The following is an 18,821-nucleotide window of genomic DNA, read 5'->3' as shown; positions in this document are numbered from 1 at the left end:
GGACTGCAACACGCCAGGCCTTCCTGTCCTTCACCAACTCCAGGAGCTTGCTCAAACTCATTTCATTTGAGTCGGTGATGTCATGCAATTATCTCCTCCTCTGTTATCCCCTTCTCCTCCTGCCTTCAATCTTTCCCAGCATCAGGCTCTTTTCCAATGAGTCAGTTCTTCACATCAGGTGGCCAAAGTATTGGAGCTTCAGCTTCAGCATTGGTCCTTCCAGTGAATATTCAGGAAAACAGAAAAAGAAAGCAAAGAGTAACTGCTTTTATTGGTAACACACATCCTCCGCGACCCCAAAACCCTGTGGCTGCTGCCTAATCCCGGAAGGGTGGGCGGTGCCAGAAGGAAGGTAGGGGGAGAGGGTTGGCTAGAGAGGGGGAGTTATGTGCCGGCGAAATAGTGAGCCAACCGTCACAGAGGCGGGACTAGAGCCTCGGTTAAAGGACAGCTCTTTCCAGCCAATCAAAGGGCAGCATCAGTGGCTTCTTCCAGGAAGTGGAGGCCGGAAGTTGGATTTCGGCTTGAGGTGGAGAAGGCGGCTGCCAGTGTAAACCCAGAGCTGAAGTAAGTGGGCGGCGACGGCTTGGGCCTCAGTTCCTCGTACATTTCTTTTTCCGGACCCCGCTGCTTCCTTTGGGAGGGCTGGGAGTCCGGGGAGGCCTGGTGCTGAGGACGTTCGCCCGCCTTCCTCTCCGGCGTTCCTCAGAGAGCGCGACCTTCCCCGCAGCTCGCGGAGCCGGGGTCAGGGGTGGGTGGGGTGATTGGCCTCCCGTGGGAAGGTACCCTCTGCGCGGCGGGCTCTAGGCTTCCTCCGGTGGGGAGGCCGAGCCCGGCCGGAGGTTGGCACACCTGAGCTCTAGACCCGCGCCGCTGGTTTGCCGAGCTGTGTGACCCCGCCACGTCTTCTGGCCTCTCTTCGGCCTTGTCCCTAACCAGTCTCGCCCTTCTTCCTCAGGGAGCACTCCTGAAATCAAAAGATTTACTGGGAGACGGGGAAGGAGGTAGGTCCCACGCGTCATTCATTAGATCTTCTGGGAAGATTTTAAAAACAACATTCCAGCAGCTCCATTCACAGTACACAAACGAGTCGAACGTCTGGAGATAAGACCCTACAGTACCTTTCTTTTTGTGGTTAAATCCGTCAGAACGGAACAAACACTAAAAGGTGGATCTTGAGTCTGATAATCAGCTATGATGCCTGGCGCGTGTCTTACGAAAAACCTCCGTTGCCTTTGGCACGTTTAGTCTGGAGAAGTGATATAAATAAACATGATTTCTGTTGTATGTCAGTTTCCTTTTGTACTGGCAGATGCTTCATTGTTTACTGATTTAAAGGAGCTTGTGCTGTGCAACCATAACAACCAAGGTTGAGAATTCCTGCTATGCCATTTCCTGGCCCTTTGATTTGGTTGCAGACACTTCTTGGTGAGACAGACTTGGAACCCTCATCTCTAAAATGAAATTGATAGTAGTACTTAACTCATAGAATTAGTTTGAAGCGTAAGTAAAAGAGGATATAAAATAGTGATGCCTGTCACTTAGTTGCCCTTTTGGGATTGGCAGAAGAGGAATTCCAATCTGAAAAGGCTTGAAGGGGTGAAACCTAGGCTGTATGAAATTTATTTTTAAGTACCAGATGATTGCTAATTCTCCGATTTTGGTAATTATGTGGTTATAAGAGAACATTCTTATTTGGGAGATATCCACTGAAGTATCTTAGATAAAGAAATGAGAGACCCAATAAGGCAAATGAGGAAAATGTTAACAGTTGGAGAATCTGAAGAATATGGAATATTATTCATGTGCTGAAAAGACTGAATTTTTAAAAGTTAAAACATTGGTTATAACTATTTGCAACTATCATAAGTGTGTTGTAAATAAATGAAACAGTACACAGTATTTATAACCCTCCATTCCATGTAATTTCACCCCTTTTTTCTTAGGCCATATTGTGTATATATAGACATTTCATCCAAGCCCTCATATGGGTGAAAGTATGGATGAAGATTTGGATTATTTCCAGCTTTTCCTGCTCTTTTCAAACAGTGCTGCACTAAATATCCTGATACACAGATTTGTGTACTTGTACCAATATTTTTGTAGGATAAATTTCTAGAAATAGAATTGTTGGGTCACCAGTCAGTCCTAAAGGAAATCAACACTAAATATTCATTGGAAGGACTGATGCTGAAGCTCCAGTACTTTGGCTACCTGATGCAAAGAGCTGACTTATTGGAAAAGACCCTGATGCTGGGAAAGATTGAGGGCAAGAGGAGAAGGGGGTGGCAGAAGATGAGATGATTAGATAGCATCACTGATTCAATGCAAATGAATTTGAGCAAACTCTGGGGGATAGTGAAGGACAGGGAGACCTGAGGTGCTGCAGTTCATGGGGTCGCAAAGAGCTGGACACAACTTAGCGACTGAACAACAGCAACAGTGTTGTTAATCAGCTATAATCCAATATAAAATAAAATAATAAAAAGGATTGTTGGGTCAAAGAATATCAGCATTACAATGTTTGATACTGTCACATTAAATTCCAAGTAAGCATATTTGTTTCCTTTCCTATTAGTTGTATATGAGAATTCCCTATATACTCTTGGTGATACTGGCTTGCCACCTTAGAGTGTTATTATGGTGGCTGTGATGGTGTTTGTGGGACCTCAGGGGAATGGATGTTTTCCACCGCAGAAGACTTCCCTGCAGGGCTGGAGTAGCTAAGAGCTTGCTTGTAAAATTGGCATGACCACTCTGAAGAAGCTGAAAGGTAGAGTGTGATCTGTGCTGGAATCCAGCACCTGCCACATAGAAAGTGTTCTATTTGTTAAGTGATGGAGGATTTGAAATCTTGATAGTCTTATATGGATAGGATCCTTTTTTAAAATTTATTTTTAATTGAAGCATAATCGCTTATTTGGCAACTGTGAATCAGCCATAAGTGTACATATGTCCCCTTTCCCTTGAACCTTCCCTCCCACCCCCACCCCATCTCACACTTCTAGGTTGTCACAGAGTACCAGATTTGAGCTCTCCGTGTTATACAGCAACTTCTCATTAGCTATTATACATATATGTTGGGATTTTTTGTCTTTTTTTTTCTTTTTTTAATTGGAAGATAATTGCGTTACAATACTGTGTTGACCCCTGCCGTATATCAACATGAATCAGCCACAGGTATACATAAGTCCCCTCCCTACTGAACTCCCCTCCCATCTCCCACCCCATCCCACCCATGTAGGTTGTCACTAGGTTGAGCTCCCTGTGTCACACAGCAGATTTTCACTATATGGTACATTTACATACTGTAATGTACATGTTTCCATGCTGTTATCTCAGTTTGTCCCTCCCTCTCCTTCCCCCACTGTGTCCACAAGTCTGATCTCTATGCCTGTATCTCCATTGCTGCCCTGCAAATAGGTTCATCAGTACCATCTTTCTAGATTCCATACGCATGCATTAATATACAATATTTGACTTTCTGACTTCACTGTATAATAGGCTCTAGGTTCATCCATCTCATTAGAACTGACTCATATGCGTTCCTTTTTATAGCTGAGTAATATTCCATTGTGTATATGTACCACACCTGTCTTATTCAGTCATCTGTCAATGGACATCTAGGTTGTTTGAATGTCCTAGCTATTGTAAAAAGTGCTGGAATGAACATTGGGGTACTTGTGTCTCTTTCAATTATGGTTTTCTCAGGATATATGCCCAGTAGTGGGATTGTTGGGTCATAGGGCAGTTCTATTCCTAGTTTTTTAAAGGAATTTTTAAAAGGAATCATACTGTTCTGTGTAGTGTCTGTATCAGTTTGCATTCCCACCAACAGTGCAGGAGGGTTCCCTTTTCTTCACAGGCTTTCCAGCATTTATTGTTTGTCGATTTTTAAATGATGGCCGTTCTAATTGGTATGAGGTGATACCTCATTATAGTTTTGATTTGCATTTCTAATAATGAGTGATGTTGAGCATCTTTTTGTGTTTGTTGGCCATCTGTATGTCTTCTTTGGAGAAATGTCTGTTTAGGTCTTCTGCCCACTCTTTGGGTTGTTTGTTTTTCTGGTGTTGAGCTGAATGAGCTGCTTGTATATTTTGGAAATTAATCCTTTGTCAGTTGTTTCATTTGAATTATTTTCTCCCATTCTGAGGGTTGTCTTTTCACCTTGTATATAGTTTCCTTTGCTATGCAAAAGCTTTTAAGTTTAATTAGGTACCATTTTTTTTTTTTTTAATTTTCATTACTCAAGGAGGTGGGTTAAAGAGGATCTTGCTGTAATTCAAGTCAGTGCGTGTTTTGCCTATGTTTTACTCTAATAGTTTTACAGTTTCTGACTTTATGTGTAGGTCTTTAATCCATTTTGAGTTTATTTTTGTGTATGGTGTTAGGAAGTGTTCTAACTTCATTCTTTTACATGTAGCTAACTGTCCGGTTTCCCCAGCACCACCTATTGAAGAGGCTGTCTTTTCTCTTATGTATTTTTGCCTCCTTTGTCAAAGATAAGGTGCCCAATAGGTGTGAGGTTTTATCTCTGAGCTTTTTTTCTTGTTTCTTTGATCTGTATTTCTGTTTTTGTGCCAGTACCATACTGTTGAGTACTATAGCTTTGTGGTATAGTCTGAATTCAGGAGGGTTGATTCCTCCAACTCCATTTTGTTTTCTCAAGATTGCTCTGGCTATTCAGGGTCTTTTGTGTTTCCATACAAAAACTGTAAAATTTTTTGTTCTGGTTCTGTGAAAAATGTTGGTAATTTGATAGGGATTGTGTTGAATCTGTAGATTGCTTTGAGTAATATAGTCATGTTCACAATATTGATTCTTCCAATCAAAGAACATGATATATCTCTCTCCATCTATTTATGTCATCTTTAATTTCTTTCATCATTGTCTTATAGTTTTCTGTATACAGGTCTTTTAGTCTCCTTAGGTAGGTTTATTCCTAGGTATTTTACTCTTTTTGTTACAATGGTGAATGGGATTGTTTCAAAAAGGATTCTTTTAAAAATTTGCTTTTAGCAATGTATTATTCTGAATATTTTCCTGCTTTTATCCAGCATTTGCATTTTCTTCATCTTTTGCCTATTTTTCCATTTTTTTTTTTAAAGATACAGGTTAAAAAAAAAAACTCAGTGGATCCTTATTGAGGATTTAGCACCTTCTAGCCATTGCTTAAGGTGCTAGAGGTAGAGTTGTGAATAAAAGGCAATATGAAGTCATAGTGCTTTTCTTCTCATAGGGATGGAATCAGAAAATATGTTTTAAAAAAAATCATAATTAAATTTCTAGTATTTACCCCTGTTAGCTTGCAAGCACTCTTCTTCCAGAAAAATAGGATTATCTTTTAATTTTGCTTCTGATGTATTTTCCCATATAGAATTTTTAGATTGATTTTTTGGTAGTCAGATCTGTTGGTCTTTTGTAGAACCCTTAAAATGTACAGTTATTTTTTGTCTGTTTTCCTTGATAGATTGTAAGGAACACTAGCATGGAGGTGGTGTTTCTTATTTATCTTTGAAAGATAGTATGATGTAGTGTTTGAGATCTTTTGGCTCTGGCTACTTCCTTTACACAAGTGGATCAACCTTTCTGAGCCACAGTGATCTCATCCTTGAAATGGAAAGCTCACCTTTCTTTTCTCAGATTTCTCACAACCATGAGAGAAGTTAAGAACAGTCCCTGGCACGTAGTATGCACTCAATCAAGTATTACTTGTCATCATAATCATTATTGTTATGTATTAGACAAACATTAAATACTTGAAGGAGTAAATACACATTAAAGATGTTTGTACCTGCTTTCAAATTCCCTTTGACTTGAAGCTCTTGTGAAATGAATGGAGCTACCAACAAAGACTTATGAAGCTTATGTGCATGGTTTTGAACCCAGTGAGAACTGTGATAGTCATAGTCCTTCCCTTCATAGAGTTTATAGTCTGGTTGGGGACACAAATCAGATACTGATGAAGAGAATAAAAGGGGGAAGACAGGGTCTGCTTTTGATGAATAATCAGAGAAGTTATATCTTTAGAAGTGACATTTTTAAGCTAGAGCCTGAAGCAGGAAGAAAATCACATGAAAAGACCCAGAGGCAGAAGAGGTTGGTAAAGAATTGTATGAGAATACTTGAAGACAGTATTGCTAGGATATAAGTAAAAGGGAATGTGGTATGAGAATTAGACTGGCTATTATATGGATGAACTGTAGTGGAAACAAAAAGATCCCTGCAAAGCCATTGTGTTCCAAATAAGAGGGAGTGGTGTCTTGGTCAGAAGTGATGAATTTGAGATAGCAAGGGTTTGGAATCAGCGTGCCTGTGTGCATGCTTGGTTGAGTCCAGCTCTTTTGCAACCCCATGAACTGCAGCCTGCCAGGTTCCTCTGTCCATGAATTTTCCAGGCAAGAATACTGAAGTGGGTTGCCATTTCCTACTCTGGGGGATCTCAGGACTTGGCAGTGGTGGTGAGGAGAGGAAGTTGGTAAAAAAGGAGCATTGAGATAAACTTTAGGTTCCTGGCTTGGAATACTAGGTGGGAAATGGGGACATTTTACTGAGATAGGAAAGATTAAAGCTTTAGAAGCTATGAGAGGAGCAGATTTAGAGGGTATGTATTGTAGATGGAATCAAAAATTTTTTTTTAAGTTTGAATGCCCTATGAGGTATCCATAGAGAGCCCAGAGGCAGTCTGGACTAGAGATCAAAACTCATGAATCAAGAGAAAGACAAATATTATATGATATCACTTATATGTGAAATCTGAAAATAATACAAATGAATATATAAACAAAATAGAAACAGACTCACAGACATAGAAAACAAACTTGGTTGCCAAAGGGGAGAGGGAGAAAGGGGTAAATTAGGAATATGAGATTAACAAAGTCTTATATGTACAATAAATAAGTGGCAAAGATTTGGTTTATAGCACAGCAAATTATATTCATCATCTTATAATAACGTATAATGGAATATAATCTGAAAAAAAAAAACCTGAATAACTTTGCTGTATGCTTGAAACTAACACAATATTGTAAATAAAGTATACTTCAGTTTAAAAAAAAAAACAAACCCAAGACTCAAATACAGACCAAGATTTCTCCACTTTGGCACAATATATTGACACTTTGGATGGGATAATTCTTTGTGGTGGGGGACTGCCTGGTGCATTATATGTTTACAGCATTCCCAGTCTCTACCCATTAGAAGCCACTAACACCCCTTTACCAAGTTGTGGCAACTAAGTGTCTCCAGGTTGGAGCTGACTGTGGCTCAGATCATGAACTCCTTATTGCCAAATTCAGACTGAAATTGAAGAAAGTTGGGAAAACTACTAAACCATTCAGGTATGACCTAAATCAAATCCCTTATGATTATACAGTGGAAGTGAGAAATAGATTTAAGGGACTAGATCTGATAGACAGATTGCCTGATGAACTATGGACGGAGGTTTGTGACATTGTACAGGAGACAGGGATCAAGACCATCCCCAAGAAAAAGAAATGCAAAAAAGCAAAATGGCTGTCTGAGGAGGCCTTACAAATAGCTGTGAAAAGAAGGGAAGCGAAAAGCAAAGGAGAAAAGGAAAGATATAAGCATCTGAATGCAGAGTTCCAAAGAATAGCAAGGAGAGAGAAGAAAGCCTTCCTCAGCGATCAATGCAAAGAAATAGAGGAAAACAATAGAATGGGAAAGACTAGAGATCTCTTCAAGAAAATTAGAGATACCAAGGGAACATTTCATGCAAAGATGGGCTCCATAAAGGACAGAAATGGTATGCACCTAACAGAAGCAGAAGATATTAAGAAGAGGTGGCAAGAATACACAGAAGAACTGTACAAAAAAGATCTTCATGACCCAGATAATCACGATGGTGTGATCCCTCACCTAGAGCCAAACATCCTGGAATGTGAAGTCAAATGGGCCTTAGGAAGCATCACCACGAACAAAGCTAGTGGAGGTGATGGAATCCCAGTTGATCTATTTGAAATCCTGAAAGATGATGCTGTGAAAGTGCTGCATTCAATATGCCAGCAAATTTGGAAAATTCAGCAGTGGCCACAGGACTGGAAAAGGTCAGTTTTCATGCCAATCCCAAAGAAAGGCAATGCCAAAGAATGCTCAAACTACTGCACAATTGACCCATCTCACACACTATTAAAGTAATGCTCAAAATTCTCCAAGCTAGGCTTCAGCAATACGTGAACCATGAACTTCCAGATGTTCAAGCTGGTTTTAGAAAAGGCAGAGGAACCGGAGATCAAATTGCCAACATCGGCCGGATCATCGAAAAAGCAAGAGAGTTCCGGAAAAACATCTATTTCTGCTTTATTGACTATGCCAAAGCCATTGAGTGGATCACAATAAACTGTGGAAAATTCTGAAAGAGATGGAATACCAGTCCCCTGACGTGCCTCTTGAGAAACCTGTATGCAGGTCAGGAAACAACAGTTAGAACTGGACATAGAACAACAGACTGGTTCCAAATAGGAAAAGGAGTATGTCAAGGCTGTATATTGTCACCTTACTTATTTAACTTCTATGCAGAGTACATCATGAGAAACGCTGGGCTGGAAGAAGCACAAGCTGGAATCAAGCTTGCTGGGAGAAATATCAATAACCTCAGATATGCAGATGACACCACCCTTATGGCAGAAAGTGAAGAAGAACTAAAGAGCCTCTTGATGAAAGTGAAAGAGGAGAGTGAAAAAGTTGGCTTAAAGCTCACCATTCAGAAAGCTAAGATCATGGCATCTGGTCCCATCACTTCATGGCAAATAAATGGGGAAACAGTTGAAACAGTGACTGACTTTATTTTTCTGTGCTCCAGAATCACTGCAGGTGGTGATTGCAGCCATGAAATTAAAAGACGCTTACTCTTTGGAAGGAAAGTTACGTTCAACCTAGACAGCATATTAAAAAGCAGAGACATTACTTTGCCAACAAAGGTCTATCGAGTCAAGGCTATGGTTTTTCCAGTGGTCAGGTATGGATCTGAGAGTTGGACTATAAAGAATGCTGAGCGCCAAAGAATTGATGCTTTTGAACTGTGGTGTTGGAGAATACTCTTGAGAGTCCCTTGAACTGCAAGGAGATCCAACCAGTCCATCCTAAAGGAGATCAGTCCTGGGTGTTCATTGGAAGGACTGATGCTGAAGCTGAAACTCCAGTACTTTGGCTACCTGATGCAAAGAGATGACTCATTTGAAAAGACTCTGATGCTGGAAAAGATTGAAGGGCAGGAGCAGAAGGGGACGCAGAGGATGGGATAGTTGGATGGCATCACCGACTCAATGGACATGGGTTTGGGTGAACTCCGGGAGTTGGCGATGGACAGGGAGGCCTGGGGTGCTGCGGTTCATGGGGTCGCAAAGAGTCGGACATGAAGGAGCGACTGAACTGAACTGAGCTGGCAAAAATCACACCTGGTTGAGAACCACTGATAGAAATGCTAATAAAAGCTATGCAGTTGACTGAGGTCATCCCAGGAAGAACATAAAACAGAGGCCTAAAACTAGTGGCCTGCAGACCACAGAGGTTGTTAGAAATTCTTTTTGACTTCACAGTACTTGACAGTTTCCAGAATTAATTGCTAGTATTTTTAAAAACTGAGAAATTCCCCATATAATTCTGGATTTTTCCTTCCTTTCTTGAAAAGTCAAGACTAAGGTGCAGTGAATCTTAATTCATGAGTGAATGCTAGTGGCTGGAGGCTTTGAGGTCTGGCTTGGAGATCCTCTGTTCTCTCTAATCCCTGCCCCTGCATGTGTAACTTTATGTTCCCTGCCTTTTCCCTTTGATCTTTGAATTTGTGACTCTATAGGGCACTCCTCTGATGCATGCCAACATTAAAATTTGGATAGAGAAGGAGGGGCAGTAAAGGAGACTGAGAGGGAGCCTCCAGTAAGGTAGGAGGAAAACATAAATGTAAGATCACAGATGCTGAAGGAGAAGGGGACTGGGTTGAAAAGGAAGAAAATGGTGCTTAGAGATTAAGATCACTTTAGAAAAATGTCCATTGAATTTGGTCATGTGATGGTTGTTGATGACTTTGAGTATTTGTGGAGGAAGGAGGTTGATTCCAGATTGAATAGTGATAAAAATGGATAAACAGAAAGCTAGTAGAGCAGTGAAGTGTAGCTTGGTATAGTTAGAGTAACGCATCATGCCCATGGCCACTGCCATATTGACTCAGTAGTATGCAGTTCACCACCATAGGTTGGTGGAAACTCAGGACTGCCCCACAGCTGCCCTTAGTACCTCAGAAATTCCAAGTATGAATCTTCCTCCAGTATATTACTTGCTATCTCTGATGTTGGATTGTATAAATAAATCTTGAAAATCTGGTAAGATCAGTCTAAATGAGCACTCAGGATCTTCTCATTTTATGATATTCCTAAGTTAAAATGGAATAGATAGAGGTTATTGTGGCTATTGAATTGAAGATATATTTGAGTTTGAAAGTTCTGTAGTGGATGTAGAAAAGTTAGTGAATCTATAAAGAATTGTAAAATACATTGTAGAATAAAAGGAAGTGCAATTGGATCACAGAAGCTCAGATGATGTGTTTGTTTAGACTAGAGCAGTGTTAATTTTGTCAGTGTTCCTTAGAGTTACAGGTGTTTGCTTTTGGAAATCAATCTGTAATATAAAACAAGTGATTATAACATGAGATGGGGAGACAGCATGTGTAGTTTGGCTGCAGAGAGGATAGAGAAATGAGGCATAACTGGTGAGGGGTGTGGAATCCAGACTATTTCACTTATAGATGAAAATATAGTTGACCCATGAACAACTGGGAGGTTAGGGATGCCCGGCCTCTGCACAGTTGAAAATCTGAGTATAACTTAGAATTGACCTTTTGTATCTTTCGTTCCTTCACATTTGTGGTTCTGCATCTGAGAATTTAACCAAACATGGGTCTTGTTTTTAGTTATTTACTAAGTCATGTCTGACTCTTGCAACTCTGTGGATTAGCCCACCAGGCTCTTCTGGGATTTCCCAGGCAAGAATACTGGAGTGGGTTGCCATTTCCCTCCCCAGGAGATCTTCCTGACCCAGGGATCAAACCCACATCTCCTGCATTGGCAGGTGGATTCTTTATCACTGAGTCACCAGGGAAGCCCCATAAATCTTGTAGTACTCTAGTATTTACTATTGAAAAAAATCCACATGTAAGTGGACCTTTGCACGTTCAAACCTATGTTGTCCAGTGATACCAGTTCAGTTCAGTTGCTCAGATGTGTCCGACTTTGTGACCCCATTGACTGCAGCACACCAGGCTTCCCAGTCCATCACCAACTCCCGGAGCTTACTCAAACTCATGTCCATCAAGTTGGTGATGCTATCCAACCATCTCATCCTCTGTCGTCCCCTTCTCTCGCCTTCAATCTTTCCCAGCATCAGGGTCTTTTCAAATGAGTCAGTTCTTCACATCAGGTGGCCAAAGTATTGGAATTTCAGCTTCAGCATCAGTCCTTCCAATGAATATTCAGGACTAATTTCCTTGGATGGACTGGTTGGATCTCCTTGCAGTCCAAGGGACTCTCAAAAGTCTGCTCCAACACCACAGTTCAAAAGCATCAATTCTTTGGTGCTCAGCTTTCTTTATAGTCCAACTCTCACATCCATACATGACCACTGGAAAAACCATAGCTTTGAAGGTCAGCTGTATACTACAGTAGTTTTTTGTGCCAATGGAAATGTTAAGTAGGGCTGGAAAAATACCTGAATGATTGAGTATATAATGCTAATTAGAAAAAGATAGCAGGTTTACCCTGTTGTAAATGTTAGTTTTGGAGACGAGGGAGATCATTTTGTCTTGGGCACCAAATGGCCATGGGAGAAAAGGGAAATGATTCTGTCATTAATCACTGAATGTGACAGGTTTGTTTTGTAGCTCCACTCTCAATCTTTGGTCTATTTGTGTGTGTGTGTGTGTGTGTGTGTGTGTGTGTTACGTTTTGTTTTCCTCTTATTTTTTGTTTGATGGTTTATTTCTGTAGGTTCTTGATCTTCCACAATGGGTGAGCCACAGCAAGTGAGTGCCCTCCCACCCCCTCCGATGCAGTACATCAAGGAGTATACAGATGAAAATATTCAGGAAGGCCTCGCTCCCAAGCCTCCACCTCCAATAAAGGACAGTTACATGATGTTTGGCAACCAGTTCCAGTGTGATGATCTTATCATCCGCCCTTTAGAAAGTCAGGGTATTGAACGACTTCATCCTATGCAGTTTGATCACAAGAAAGAACTGAGAAAACTCAATATGTCTATCCTTATTAATTTCTTAGACCTCTTAGATATCTTGATACGGAGCCCTGGGAGTATAAAACGAGAAGAGAAGCTAGAAGATCTTAAGCTGCTTTTTGTGCATGTACATCATCTCATAAATGAATACCGACCCCACCAAGCAAGAGAGACCTTGAGAGTCATGATGGAGGTGCAGAAACGTCAACGTCTTGAGACAGCCGAGAGGTTTCAAAAGCATCTGGAACGAGTCATTGAGATGATTCAGAATTGCTTGGCTTCTCTGCCTGATGATTTGCCTCATTCAGAAGCAGGGATGAGAGTAAAAACTGAACCAATGGACGCTGATGACAGCAACAATTGTATTGGACAGAATGAACAACAAAGAGAAAATTCAGGTCATCGGAGAGATCAGATTATAGAGAAAGATGCTGCCTTGTGTGTCCTGATTGACGAAATGAATGAAAGGCCGTGAAGGATGTTTCTTTTCCTTTCCCCTTCAGTGAATGGTAAACATATTAGTTAATTCACTTTTAGAGAGTCTCAAAAGAAGATATAACTAGAAAGAAGTCTTGCAAGCAGCTTGATTCTCCAACTTTCTCAACTATGAGAAGTCACAGCAGTAATTTCACCTTATGGCAAGCATAGGTAAATGAGTGTGCCTACATTAATTAAGAGTGATTACCTTAAAAAGCAGAGTGCAGGTATTTGTGGAATATCCTTGTTTCCAGAGTTGCAGTGAATTTTGAAGATATCTTCAGTGATAGCAGGTTTCAACACTGGGAAGTAGATTTGTCATTTGCTTTAAGAGTGATAGATAATAAAGGACATCAGACTTTATAAATGTGAAATTATGCGATCTTTGTTTCACTTAAAAACTTGCTTAATCTCTAAAAAAGAATAGTGTAACATGTTTAAAGAGAGGAACCCCAGAGTTATAAAACAGTTTCATTTTTTCTCTTGGCTGTTCTTGCAAACACCGTCTCAGCCTCTTACCCCTGTCCTGGATGGGTCCTGGAACTTTTATTCAGTCACTAAGAAGTCCTTTGATCACTTTTAGTTACAGACATTCATTTTAATCATTAAAATGTCTATGTAAATTGTCTGCACTATATTTCCTAGATTCAGACTTGCTTAAGGCTGGAAACCTGCTATAGAAAGGGGGTTTGGGGGCAGAGAGCGCTGGATGTCCACCAGAGATTCTTGCTCCCCTGAGACATGCTGCCTTGCCAGAAACTGTGGTTCTCCATTCCCTGTGCATCTCTATGAGGCCATGTGACTGAGTTCTAAGCAGTGGAATATGATGTAAAAATCCAGGCCTGCCCCATAAAAGTTTCTTATATCACCCACCATTATCTTCTCATCTGCTGGTTTGATGGTCACACCCAGGAAAACTTTGGAAGCCACTTGAAGATGGCAAAAGTTTGGTCATTTTGGGTCCTTGAATGCCTGAAGACTAGGCCCTCCTTTCAACTCCACCCTCCCCTGCCCCGGTCCCACCCCTCTCCTCACCCCTGCTGATTTAACTTCACCATGTGAATAAGAAGTCAACTTACTGTTGTTATTTTGTTGTTACTGTTGTTTTGAGCACTGAGATTTCATTTCTGCACTTCTCTTTTCTTTTCTCCAACCCCTCTTCCACTGAAATCTTGATGGAGAGTCTGCCTTGTATCTGAGGGTTTCTATCAGCCTTCCTCTTAAGCATATTTAGAAATATGCTTTGAGTGATTCTCAAAGCATAGTGCTAGACCAGCAGCATTGATATCACTTGGGGACTGGTTATGCAAATTCTCAGGTCCACCCCAGCCATGTTAAAGTGAATTGTAGAAGTGGGGCTCAACAAACTGTGTTAAAGAGCTCTCAGGTGATTCCCGTGCAGGCTCAAGCTTAAGAATCCCTGATAATGGTAAGGCCTTTTCCCAAATAAACAGGCAAAGTCCGGTTTAAAGTGGCCATGGGTAAATTCTGTGTGTGAAACCCTCATTTATCCTTTTCTTTAAAATTCTGGGGGCTTTAGGCTGGTCCAAAGTAGATGGCCTGTTCGCGCACTCTCCCGGACTGGGCCTAAGCCATGCCAGATGAGGGACAGACGTTCTTGGCAAGTGAGGCCACTCTTCTCTTCTGTTCATGGGCCTCTTGCCTGTCATAAAAAATATTTGGCTTCCCTAGTGGCTCAGTTTGGAGAAGGCGATGGCACCCCACTCCAGTACTCTTGCCTGGAAAATCCCATGGATGGAGGAGCCTGGTAGACTGCAATCCATGGGGTCGCTAGGAGTCGGACATGACTGTATAACTTTCAAGTAGACAACCTGAGCGACTTCACTTTCACTTTTTACTTTCATGCATTGGAGAAGGAAGTGGCAAGCCACTCCAGTGTTCTTGCCTGGAGAATCCCAGGGATGGGAGAGCCTGGTGGGCTGCCGTCTCTGGGGTCGCACAGAGTCGGACACGACTGAAGTGACTTAGCAGCAGCAGTGGCTCAGTTGCTAAAGAATCTGCCTGCAGTGCTGGGTTTGATCCTTGGGTCTGGAGGATCCCCTGGAGAAGGAAATGGCAACCTACTCCAGTACTCTTGCCTGGAGAATTCCATGGACAGAGGAGCTGGGCAGGCTACAGTCCATGGGATCACAAAGAGACATGACTGTGTAACTTTCAAGTAGACAACCTCTCTGTTAGGCAGATAGTTGGCAAATCTCATTTGTTTTTTCCTCATATGTGTTTGGTATTGATTTTGGGGCTCCATAGACTCCAGGAGATGCAGTCTGGGCTCTGTTAAGTTTAAATTGAAGGGGGAGGGAAACCCCCTTATCTCCCTGTGGCAGAATAAGGTAGACATAACATAACACTTTAGCAACTCTCCAAAGGAATCTCCTTTGACCACAACCCTCTTACAACACTGAGGTACAAAACCAATTTTGCAAATCCTTGCATGGAAAAAACTAACTGAATCACATTATCACTATCACATCCTTAAGAGAGTCACAACATTATTTGTATATAATGTATGTTTGTTGGAGAGAAAGAGTAAGAGATTAAAATTTCATGTGAAATCTTAAATTCTGACTTTGAGGGGATATGAGCTTGCAGATCTTTCAGGGTGGAACTATTCTGATGTGAACTCCTGCTGTTATAATGGGATGAAAAAACAGCAGTGGTCTGATAGTTGTTACAAATTTCAAAGTGTATGTAAAAACTCTGTGAGGATTAAAATATATCTTTGCACACCTGATCATAATGAATATTCCGTATAGATTGATACTTTGAAGTGGAATATCTGAAGGTATAACCAGGGCAACTCTTGAGATTACCAGTGCTGGGACCCAGACTGCAAGGATTCTGGTTTCATTGCTCTGGAGTGGGGCCCTGAAATTGGTTTTAAGAAGTTTGTAGGTGACTGCTGTGCCATAGGATAAAGGATTGCATTACTTAGTACTCTCTACTTGTACTAGTTTAAGCAAAAGATGAATTTGTTGAAAGGATTATGAAATCCTTTTAAATTTATGAAATGAAGGATTTATGAAATCCCTAACATGATTATTGAAATCATGTGTTACATGATTGAGGGATAAATTAAACATCCAAACCATGAAGAGGACTTGGAGGTTCTTTAGGGCAAGGTCCAGAACACTTTGTCCCTCCTTTCTGACTTTTCTGTAATTTCATTCTATACAAACCAGCTTCTTTGATGGTATGAGTGGAGAACATGTGTACTAACAGTTCCTGAGTGTTAAGTCTTTCTGTACTACTGTCTGGGAGTTGTCTCAAAAAAAAAAAAAAAGTAATTGACCAGCTGGGAGGGAGAAGTTAGGGGTGGCATTCCTGATTTCAGCTGGGCCATTCAGCTGGTGGGGGGCGGGGGGCAGATTCTGTAAGAATATGACAGATCCCAACATGTTAATGTATGGAAGGAGGTGGTCCACCCTTCTGTTTAAGTCCATTTATTTGCTCTATTCATTTAGTGGATATTGTGGTCCTCTTTATTCCTGACAGTGGTTTAGTTCCTGGGGGTATGAAGAGTGGAAAGGAAAATGAAAGAAACAGGAACATAAATAGGTTAATTTTTGAAGGCATAAATTCTTGCATTAACCATTCAGCCATTATAACAAGAATCTTGCTTCCAATATATTTCTGTTTCCTACTCAAAATGCCTTGCCCACATTATTTCTCAAGTTGTTTCTGTGTTTGAAATTGTTAAGGGTTGTGGAAGACCATTTTAACTGTGCTGTGTTGTATTTGAGAGAAAAGACCTGTCCTGAGGTCACAGGAAACAGCAAGTACAAGTGTCTCTTGAGACAAAAGTTGGCATAATTTTGAGGGAAAAGGCTGTTAGGGCCACACCATAGGGAGGGAGGAGGTTGGAGCTAGAGAAGCAGATGGTGTCAGATTACAGGATTTAGAAGGCCTAGGAAAGGAGTTTGTTCTATCCTAAATCTGATGGGAAGTGTTGGGGAGAGGGGTATTTCCCCCTCTATCCCTCTTGAGTTCTTGTGATTGGACTAATAAAACTGACACAAGACAATATGAGAAAATTTTAATTCCTATACACAGAGGTCTCAGCAATGGGACCTAAGAAGTAGCCAGAGCATTTATATTCTTTACACAAACACTGAATTTGTGAGGAATTGGCATGTGCTCAATGAGGAATCTAAACAATTTGGGCTTGGAGTAATAAAGAGGTAACAAGGTTTATTTATATAGGCTTTTCAGCTCAAATTCCTTATCTCTGGTGATAAGGGTGTCCTTTTCCCTTCACTGTGGTGAGTGCACCTTTTGTGGGAGAGGTTTGTTTTTTGCTTTGGGGGAAACGGTGCAGGGGTGGGGTGGGGTGGGGGAAATTGGGGTTGGGAGAGGGTGGTCAGAGTGTTGCTCTTGTATTGGCCACTTCTTAGTTCAGTATGCCATTGGAAATATTTTGGGGCACCCTGCCGTAAGTTGTAACATACATCAATAGCATGCATATAAAGCACTTAGTTGGCACTGTTCTAATCACTTAATATACAAAAAGCTTCTTTATCCTCAAAACAACCCATTAAAATCATGATTTTTACACCATTATTTCAGATGAGGGAGTGGAGACTCAGAGGGGTATCATTTATCCAAGGTCACCAAGCTAGTGAGTGGCAAAGCCAGGATTGAAATATTCTAGTTTCAAAGCCTAAACCTTCATACTTTATTACCTCTCTGTGCTGTTGCTGCAGCATCATATATTTAATAAATCATAGATAGTAACAGAGTCAAGAGTGGAATCTGATATTTAACCCCAAAATTCTTATTTTATACATCACACAGTATTAGACTGAGGAAGGATTTTGTAGATGGAAATTATGAGCTCCTTTTGAACATTTTAAAGCATTTATATCGAATTCTGCTGCTGTCTTGAGATGTGTGCGTTTAAGCAGTAACCTTCCTAAAACTCTCTTTAAGTAGATATCACCCCCACTTTATGAAAATGGGGATCAGTTTTGTGGTTTGCTCAGGTGGTGTATCCAGATTAGAATCTAGGTCAGGAATTGACATTTTTTAGCCATTGTAATTATTCCTCTACTGCGGTACAAATGCAGCCATAGAAAATATGTCGACAAATGAGAATGCTGTGTTCCAACTTTAGATATGGAGATTGAAACTTGAGTTTAAATAATTTTTACATGTTATGAAATATTCTTTTGATTTTTTCCAAACCATTTAAACATGTTAAAAATAATTCCTATTTTGTGGAATGTACGAAAACAGGCAGCCGAATGAATTTGGCCAGAGGGTCTGATCTAGGTGATTAGATTCTTAACCCTGGAATATTTTCATAAAACCACTTAATAACTGCAAAATAAAAATTATAGGTTTGTTCTGCGGCTGAAGTGAGATTATGGCTCCAGAGCACTCAGCATAATTTCTGGTACTTAGTAAACTCTCAAAGGTCAACTGTTACTTTTCCTGCTAATTGCATTTGGCATTCAGAATCCAAAATTGAGGAACTGGTTTCAAACTGTAATGTGATGAGTCTAACAGTAAGTGGCACTGTTACCTCTTGTTTAGGAGCTGCAGCCAGGTGGCAGAAGAGGGGACTCAGATGGAGAAACTCATAGATGCTGATGGTAATACTGAACTTTGTATTTAACGAGTGAGATGCTGTATCTGCTGTGGCCTACACATTTTTTTCTCATGGAAAGAATAGGGTATAGATATTTCAAAATAATCAGTACTGTGTTGTGAATAAGAGTTCTTTTTTTTTTTAATTGATTAGAGCTTTTCTCTCAGGGCTGCCTGGACAAGACCTGAGGAAGACCTAAGACACTGTTGGTTAATTCTGAGTAGATGATGACAGAAAGATGCTTCTCACATCTGCTTAGCATCAAGCTGTGAAGCACCATCTGTGAAGCTGCTGGTTTCCTGCTGTTTGTAGGTTGGGAATAAGGGAGGGCTTTGAAAGGATGGGAGTCGGGGATTGGGAGGGGGAGACATGGCTGGCTTGGAATACACTGTATCATAACTACAAGGAAAGGTGCCTTTGGGTCTTTATTTTCACAATTTTTCAGTCATTCAACAAGCATGAAGGTATACAATGAATACCATGTACTCGT

The 18,821-nt window shown here is 40.8% G+C and overlaps 2 protein-coding genes across 7 annotated transcripts in view; both read left to right on the top strand.

Annotated features, from left to right (window-relative positions):
- Positions 1-514: 514 nt before the first annotated feature.
- On the top strand, positions 515-18,736 carry MED7 (mediator complex subunit 7). Of its 5 annotated transcripts, none has more exons than XR_015168570.1 (4): positions 515-567; positions 12,003-12,755; positions 18,277-18,335; positions 18,499-18,736. XR_015168570.1 is itself a non-coding variant. In XM_086413752.1 (3 exons), the coding sequence occupies exon 2, from the start codon at positions 12,020-12,022 to the stop codon at positions 12,719-12,721; it is 702 nt and encodes a 233-aa protein (XP_086269878.1). In that variant the 5' UTR covers positions 515-567; positions 12,003-12,019; the 3' UTR covers positions 12,722-12,755; positions 18,499-18,736. The 5 variants fall into 5 exon arrangements, 3 of the variants coding, with proteins under 3 accessions (XP_086269878.1, XP_086269876.1, XP_086269875.1); XR_015168571.1 differs by having other exon boundaries at positions 18,485-18,736; XM_086413752.1 differs by lacking the exon at positions 18,277-18,335.
- LOC147369771 (hepatitis A virus cellular receptor 2-like) overlaps positions 515-18,821 on the top strand; it is a 49,691-nt gene continuing 31,384 nt past the window's right edge. Inside the window, exons 1-2 of one of the 2 annotated variants that reach the window (XM_086413740.1) lie at positions 515-567; positions 959-1,004. The gene's annotated coding sequence lies outside the window, so the exon portion shown is untranslated. Of the gene's footprint in view, positions 568-958; positions 1,005-18,504; positions 18,640-18,821 lie in introns of those variants that run through there. The other variant, XM_086413748.1, reaches the window with a different exon arrangement.

This window comes from Bos grunniens, chromosome 7 (assembly GCF_055505025.1).
Source record: "Bos grunniens cultivar Pamir isolate PY7600 chromosome 7, Bosgru_T2T1.0, whole genome shotgun sequence".
In the NCBI taxonomy this organism is placed as follows: Eukaryota; Metazoa; Chordata; class Mammalia; order Artiodactyla; family Bovidae; genus Bos; species Bos grunniens.
Note: the sequence above shows the minus strand (reverse complement) of the source record. Positions and strands in the feature narration are given on the sequence as shown.